Raw genomic sequence first — 8,561 nt, forward strand, 5'->3', positions numbered from 1 at the left:
CGTTTTTTTTGTCTTGTTTCTAAAGTGTAGTTACTTCTTTGGGCGTGTTTCCTAAATGTTTTTTAGACCATTGGTTCTCAAACATTTTCAAATCAAGGACCCCCAAATTAATATGCCCACAGACCCCCAAATGAAAATATTTTGTGCCAGCAACCCCCTGTCTACATACAATATTTTTGTTGAATTATTTAAAAGACTATTCCCAAATGTTTCACTTTTTTCAATATTTGGTTTGTGACGCGTTGTGAGCTTGAGCTTTTGGGCTTGTTTTCCCAGACCTGCTTGCTTATTTCTCTCACACAATCTGGCAACACTGTATGGTGACTCTGGTCCTCTTCACTTGCCGTAGTGTTGACATCATGGGGTAGTCAACATGGCGTCTTCTGTTTAGCAGTCCTGTGCATGACATTTATCTAGCTAGTTTTGTGAATAACTTTACACGTTGCCGTTTTAGTAACATCGAGATTGACGATTTGCTGACATAATTATACGTGCAAGATTAGATAATAATGTCCGATCGTCGTTGTGCAGATAATCATCATCAGTGTCGTGAAACTGGGATTGAGGGAGGATGGAGTGGACTCTTCTTCACATCAGACTAAAGTCAACTTGACTTGAATTGTATTATCATCAGAGTTGGTTCGTTTTGAAGACATTCCTTTGATCCTGCCCGGGTCGGCTGCATTTCTGGATTAGTAAAACAAAAAACATTTTTTCCCCTTTTTTTTCTGTACCATTTTTATGAACAAAAAAAAGGTATAGTTTTTATTAGTTTTGCGGTGTAAATTAACTAAGTACATTTACTCAAGTACTGTACTTAAGTACAATTTTGAGGTATTATTTTTTACTTTACTGGAGTATTTCCAGTTTTCAGCACTTTTACTTCTACTCCACTACCTTTCAGAGGCAAATATTGTACTTTTTACTCCACTACAATACTTTGAAAACTTAAGTTACAAGTTATTTTGTAGATTTTGATTAGTATCACAAAACATACAGTAACCACTTCAGCCCTATAGACATTTCGGCCATTGAAAACAGCAGATCTTCAAGCTCACAATGCATCGCATTGAGAGCTTGTAGATCTGCTATTCCCCCCCAAAAATATATACATTTGAAAACTTGTGAAATGGGACATTCTGCATAATGAGTACTTTAACTTGTGGTACTTCAGGTACATTTTGATGCCAATACTTCTGTACTTTTACTCAAAGAATACATTGCAGTATTATTGATACTTAAGTAACAAAATGTGAATACATTTTCCACCACTGCTCATGAAGTTATGACAACAGAGGCCGCTGGGCGGGAAGAGGAGCTGCGGCCCGTCCCACGGGAACGGGCCATCCTGGAGAGCTTCTTCACGCAGCTCGGGATGTTCTCCTTCGACCGGGCCAAGGACTACGTGGAGAAGGAGAAGGACAACAGCAACAAGAGTGCAGGAGCCATCTGGACGGCTCTGCTGGCCGCCCTGGCTCACCTGGCCGCGGCGGAGAAGGCCTACCACAACATGACATTCCTGGGACAAAAACTAGGTATCTAACTAAGTATCTGCACAACATGACATTCCAGGAACAAAAACTAGGTATCTAACTATCTGCACAACATGACATTCCAGGACTAGGTATCTAACTAAGTATCTGCACAACATGACATTCCAGGGACAAAAACTAGGTATCTAACTAAGTATCTGCACAACATGACATTCCTGGGACAAAAACTAGGTATCTAACTAAGTATCTGCACAACATGACATTCCAGGGTCAAAAACTAGGTATCTGCACAACATGACATTCCAGGGTCAAAAACTAGGTATCAAACTAAGTATCTGCACAACATGACATTCCTGGGTCAAAAATTAGGTATCTAACTAAGTATCTGCACAACATGACATTCCAGGGTCAAAAACTAGGTATCTGCACAACATGGCATTCCAGGGTCAAAAACTAGGTATCTAACTAAGTATCTGCACAACATGACATTCCAGGGACAAAAACTAGGTATCTGCACAACATGACATTCCAGGGACAAAAACTAGGTATCTAACTAAGTATCTGCACAACATGACATTCCAGGGACAAAAACTAGGTATCTAACTAAGTATCTGCACAACATGACATTCTAGGGACAAAAACTAGGTACTGTATCTGCATGCATAGCACAGTAAAAGCCACATTGTTCCTTTTTCCCCTTTAAAAAAAAGCTGCAATCCGTAATTTGTATGTCAAACTCGGGATTCTAACCTGGGTCTCCCACATGAGACCAAATTTGTACCACCACCAGGCACAAATTAATTGTGCTAATGAGCTTCCGGCAATACTACTCGTCAGCCATTAGGTGTTGCGAGTCGACACCATGGTCTACATTTGACTGCATTTGTGCTAGGTACGTACATTGTATTAACATACTGTACCATACAGATGAGCGTTTTTATTCATTAAAATAAGTTCCGCATTGCAGCTTTAACTTGGAGCATGTACTAATGAAATGGACCCATTTACACTCTCAGAGCCAGAGGATAAAGTTAACAGTGAGGATTTTACTATGTACCACCTGTCTGTCTGGTGTTGTTTATCTCATCACCTTGTCACAGAGGAGATGCAGGAGAACATACTGTGTAGATACTAACGCAAAATCCTCAACTGTACATTAAGAATTTGTATACGTGTACTTTATTTATGTTGCCAACTCAGTCTGGTAGCAATATCTATTTCTAACAACAGATGGCGTTAGTGCCCGTGAATGATACACTGTCAACCATTTTCATCCGATAATACAATACTCCCCTTCTCTCTCTCTCTGTGTGTGTGTGTGAGTGAAAGTGATTTATTATTTTTTTGTGGTTTTAAAAAAAGATATCTTTATTTATAGTAGAGGTGGACAGGAAACAGGGGAAGAGACATGCAGCAAAGAAGGGAAACAGGGCCCGGTCGGTTGGCGTAACCGCCTGGGCACCTAGGCTGGTAATCCCGTTATCGGGACTCGAACCTGAGATGCGCTGTCAGGCTACATTAGAGCCTAAGTGCCCGGACCGCTAGGCCGGCGATCCGGCCTTAAAGTGACACGTTGATTATTAAGTAACTAACCACTACTCTTCCTGCAGGTGGGCAGTCATTCTTTAGCCGCAAGGACTCCATCCGTACGATCTACACCTCCCTGTTCAATGAGCTGCGGAAAGTTGTGACAATGGGACGCCACTCCCAGCCAGGCTCCGCCCCCTACCTGGAAGACCTGCTGTCACACCTATCAGAGCAGCTGTGCCACTTCACCCAGGCTCGCATGGAGATGGCTGACCTGTTCGAAAAGATGCACTCACTAGGGAGCCAGAAGAACATCAACTCGGATGAACTGGTCACTACCCTAGACGCTGTGCTTCAGAAATACAGCTCTAGGTGTGTGTGTGTGTTGTTGTTGTTTTAGCTGGTGTAATCTGGAACTGTGGACATCTTTAGATGAATATAAATACATTATTATTATATTTGTCGATTTGGAAAAGAGCTGATTAAGACGTACCGTTAAAGGAAGGGAGACCGTGAGGTGGGTGCAGGAAGTCTTTCTGCTGACTTCAGCAAGGGTCAGACTTTGCTAAACCAAAATAGCCATACCCTTTGCATGGTTGAGCAATGAAATAAATTGCAGCAGGTCACAGTCTGACAACACACCACACATCACTGAGTTGGCAGTGCAGTGAGGGGTGAAGGTGATATGCTCTGCTAGCAGCAGAGCCATGGGGAAATATCAGGCCAGGGGGAAATAATCAGCAGATAGAGCAACTATATAGATGGCTGTTCCACGGCCATCAGCTATGCTAGCATATTATTCCACAACAGTGAGTGAAACGACTATGGTTTTGGGTCGCTCTAAATTAGGGCAGCTACCGTCGCAACAGTTGTCTGGCTTTTGCTGTAATACTTACACCTAATTCCTTCTATCCAGATTCCACCACCCTATCCTGGGACGGGTGGAGGAGGGCTTCCAGACGGAGGTAGACGTGGTGACCCAGTTACTGCGCTGCCAGGCCGAGGTCTCGGAGTGGCGCTTCCTGCCCGCCCTGCTCAACCTGCACGGTGCCAACTCCAAGCTCACCGCTTGGGGGCAGCTCTTCCAGCGGCAGAAAGAGACCCGCAAGCACCTCTTCGGAGGCCAGTCTCAGAAGGCCGCGCAGCCGCCTCACCTCTACCTGTGGCTGCAGCGCTTCCACGCTGCTCTCCTGGCCAAGTTCAGCTTCTACTTCCACGAGGCGCTGAGCCGACAGGCGGCGTCGGCCGACATGAGGGCCCTGACGGCCCGCACCACGTCCGACTACCACGGCAAGATCTGCTCCTTCATCCGGAAGCACGACGCCAACAATGTGTCCCTGGTGTTTGACAATCAGGGATCAGATAGTTTCCAGGGCCACGGGTACCACCACCCTCAGTCGTACCGCGAGGCGCCCAAAGGCGTGGAGCAGTTCCCCGCCGTGGTGTCCCTGCCCGCTGGAGAGCGGCCACTCACACACTGGCCCAACGTCATCATGATGATGGGAGACCGCGCCTCTGAGCTGAACACTCTGGACAAGGTGGTGCACTTCTACGACGATAAGGTCCAGAGCACGTACTACCTGACGCGGCCCGAGCCCCACTTCACCCTGGTGGTCATCTTCGATGGCCGAAAGTCTGAGAAGGATTCACACATCACCGCCTTCCTGCAGGAGATCTCGGGCTCGCTGCGCAACTCCAAACCTTTCAGCACCCTCAAGCCCGGCTCCAAGGGCTGAGCTGCTACTTGCTGTTTGAGTAACATCTGATCTGAATAGTACACAGTGTGTATGTACAAAGTGATGATTAACGATAGGGCGAGGAATGGTTATCCCTTAAGAGCCACTTAGGTGTAACCACTTCTTACTGGAATCGAACATACTTGAATATGGTTGATCTGTTCTTTTGAAATCTGCATTTGATTTAGCTTTTTATTTGAAGGACTTCCGTTCCAACCTGCGATTTAACTCATCATTTAACATCGCACTGTGAAATGTTGTTTTGACAAACCTGTTCCAGACCAAAGTGATCGCTTCTTGTAGAACAGCCTTCCCAAAAATAACTTACATGTTCAGATTCTCAGACTTATGACATGACAGCCAACCCTGTTAAGGATACGCTGCTAGTACTGAAAATCCTAAGCCTAAGAAATGTATGACATTGGAATTTTGATTCTGCAGTGTTTACTATTTTAACCATGTTTTGTTTTTATTTGTAAATATAGTTTTTGCTGTGCTTGCCACCGTGTAAGGAAATTAAAGTTTTGAGATATAATTGTACAATTGCCCTTGATTCCCCATGCATAAATGTCATACATATGACCATTGAATGAGCTGTTTTGTGAGAATAAATATATTTACAATACTTGCACACATGACCAGAGTACCTTCGGTGGTCTAGTAAATATTTTATAAATATACATGTATATAATATACCAGAGTACCTCCAGAGGCCTAGTCAAAAGCACTTACATCTACTTAAGCCAGATTTATACTTCATAAGACCATGCCGTGCGCTTAAAATAGTCAATCTACAAGCTCGCATCTGTGAAGCGTTGAGCTTTTCAGAGGGCTATTTGTGGCGCGCGACACTGTTGTTTGACGGAGCATAAATTAAGCATTACAGTACATGTCCCCTCAGTAACTTGTACATGAGCAAGTAGAGTGTTCAGTCAGCCTAGCTTAGCTATGCGCAGTCAACCGTAGGAAACTTTTTTCATAAAAGGGCACCTCCAGATAATGGCCACAAATGTAACTGCAACATCCTGCATTGCATTTTGCTCTCCTGTCTCTCTTCAATACTACCACAAGAAAAAAATATTAAATGCTCACAAAAGATTTAAAAAAAAACATTCCCACCAAATTTGCGCTCTTGAATGTTAATTTATTCAGGTTATTTATAATAAATACAACACCGATACAATCCATTTGGCTATATGAGCTCATCTTCAGGAAGCTCAGTTTTCAAATACAGCAACACTAAACGGACGAAACCATTTCCTTTATTATCAAACACATTCAAAGAAACCTCCCTTTTAGTTAAAATGCACCAACATGTTATGATGCTACATGCCAAGTACACAATCCTATACATCAAAGTGCAATGTCACAATGGGTTAACGCTAGAATTCATAATTCAGTTATCTACTAAACACTTCATGATTATTTCATTCGGAGTGCTGCTGCTCTTCATTCAGGACATGCGTGAGTGGATTCACAACTCCCCAAAAAGGATAAAAAAGGCACTTTCACATACATACATACCAACAAACAAACACACACACACTCACACACACAAAGATGTGCATCCGTAGCCCATCTCGGCAACTCATATCCCATAGCGCATCACTCTTACATTAGTTCCTAGCCCAGTTGGAGGCCACATTCAGTGTGCTGTTCAAGTGTTTTTTGGGCATTTTACACACAGAGCCCCACCCTGTTAGCTTACTGTGAATTTAAGGTTAACTAGTGACTTCAGTGTAACAACCAGGTAAACCAATATTTACACACACAAAAAAAACTACTGTAAGTGGCATGCTTTTTACACCAGTGCACTTCCCCAACTTTTACGTGTTCTGGCACTCAAGGCAGGTATGAATAATCTATCAACTACCACTGTTCTAGTGTATGCATTTACAAGTGAACAGAACGAGGGCAGGCAGGACACACACACACACACACACACACACACACACACACACACACACACACACACACACACACACACACACACACACACACACACACACACACACACACACACACACACACACACACACACACACACACACACACACACACACAGAAAAGGAAATCATACACACACCCCATTCCAGAAAAAAAAACGTAGTTCCGTCCCAGCTTCCAGCTCCCTCCACCAAACCTTTACACCCTGTTTGAAACACCGGTCTGGGTATGTGGGTGTCCTCAGAACACAAAAAGGCTGTTAAGATTTAGTGAGTGTTAGTGTCACCACAGTGATACAACAGCTCACCGAACATTCAATAAGATGGTTGAACAGTCATTAAAATACTGGAAACATTCAATAAATAGCGGAGCATTGGTTAAATAACTTGTGAGTTTCCGTTTTTTTTCTTTCTTTTTTCTTGTCACTGACTACCCCAAGAGGCTTGGTTTGAGGCATAGTGAGTTTAGCAGCTGAACCAAGAGAAATAAATAGAAAAAACAAATAAAAAGAGTCACTCAAGATGTCTGCCTCCCCATTCCACACTGTGTGAACCATCCTGGCCTCCCAAAATGGGTGTCTTCACCCTGCAGTGTCCTCCTTTCTGTGGCTTTGAACCAATCAAATCACTCATTACAGATACAGCAGCCAATCATAATACATTAAGAATACAGCAGCCTTTCGCGACAGGCTCCTTGAATTAACGCACGCCTATCGTTATGACGGTACAGCCAACGTTCACATCACTGAAAACTACATTTCACTGGAGCCAAACTACACTCCCCACGTATCTGACTATATATCTCTTAAACAGGACAGGATACTCTGCCATGGCTGTCCTTTATTCTTCTCTCTATCAGCAGTTCTTTTAGCTAACCTTTGATAAATGCTTCAATACATGGAGAAAGTAAACTCCTACACACCAAGAGAGTACACACCAACCTGACAACACATAAATATCATGGCATATCATATCATAGATCATGTCATATATTATATTTTTATTACTACAGTAAAACCCTTTTTCTCTGTCCTACCGTTTCTACCCTTATGTTGATTATAAACAGTAAGCAGTACCCTGATCTCCTCTTCTGGCCCATTTTTGGCCCGGGTCGGCCTGATTTTGGCCTGGTTTGGCTCACATGGTGCAGGATTTGTCCAGAGGCGGGGGCAGAGGTGGGGTGCTGCTCTTGGGCGGAACCATGGGCTTGGGCCTTAGGGCAGGGGGGCGCAGAGGAGCCCCCATGCGGGCGACGGCCACAGGCTTAAAGGAGCCCAGGGTGTCAGGGGAGGGGTTGCTTTGCCTGGGAGGTCCAGGAGGTGGCCCAGGGAGGGGGCTCATGGGGCTCAGGGGGCTAAGGGGACTCGGGGTGCCAGGCGTGCCAGGAGTCCCGGGGGTTCCAGGGGTGCTGGGCGTGCTGTGGGGGCTGGGCGACTCGGAGGAGCAAGTGGTGACGGGACCGTTTTTCACCTGCTCAAGAGTGTCTAGCACTACGTCAGGTGCCGGTCTGCAGCCCTGCCGCTCAAGCTGCCGCAGCTCTCCCAAAGCGACACTCATTGTCTCCTCTATGTCCTGCACAGACACAGAGATGAGGCGGTTCAGAAGGAGCAGGATGAGAACCAGAAAGAAGAGACGTGATGAACTGCATGTATAATTTATAAATACATCTTCTACATCTTTGTTCAAAGATTGTATTTATTAATTCATTACATTTTTATACTTTATTTAGGTAGTAGAGTGTAGAGAGAAAGGAAAACCAGGGCAGAGAGAGAGTGAAGACGTGCAAAATATGACGAGAGTCGGATTTGAACTCACATGGAACATATGGTCAGTGCAACTGGCTGAGCCCACCAGGCACC

At 44.5% G+C, this 8,561-nt stretch overlaps 2 protein-coding genes across 3 annotated transcripts in view; one reads left to right on the forward strand and one right to left on the reverse strand.

Annotated features, from left to right (window-relative positions):
- The first annotated feature begins 374 nt into the window (after positions 1–374).
- kics2 (KICSTOR subunit 2) lies at positions 375–5,380 on the forward strand. Of its 2 annotated transcripts, XM_080420867.1 has the most exons (4): positions 375–756; positions 1,284–1,535; positions 3,104–3,392; positions 3,937–5,380. In XM_080420867.1, exons 2-4 carry the CDS (start codon positions 1,286–1,288, stop codon positions 4,754–4,756), a joined length of 1,359 nt encoding a protein of 452 aa, XP_080276993.1. In that variant the 5' UTR covers positions 375–756; positions 1,284–1,285; the 3' UTR covers positions 4,757–5,380. The 2 variants fall into 2 exon arrangements, with proteins under 2 accessions (XP_080276993.1, XP_080276994.1); XM_080420868.1 differs by lacking the exons at positions 375–756; positions 1,284–1,535 and adding an exon at positions 1,560–1,724.
- Positions 5,381–7,839: 2,459 nt separating this feature from the next.
- srgap1b (SLIT-ROBO Rho GTPase activating protein 1b) overlaps positions 7,840–8,561 on the reverse strand; it is a gene marked incomplete at its 3' end in the record, with an annotated part of 27,001 nt that continues 26,279 nt past the window's right edge. The window contains exon 23 of the mRNA XM_080420998.1: positions 7,840–8,274. Within this exon, the coding sequence (XP_080277124.1) occupies positions 7,840–8,274 (435 nt within the window). The remainder of the gene's footprint in view (positions 8,275–8,561) is intronic.

Source organism: Gymnoscopelus braueri, assembly GCF_963280865.1.
Source record: "Gymnoscopelus braueri genome assembly, chromosome: 23".
NCBI classification, from domain to species: domain Eukaryota; kingdom Metazoa; phylum Chordata; class Actinopteri; order Myctophiformes; family Myctophidae; genus Gymnoscopelus; species Gymnoscopelus braueri.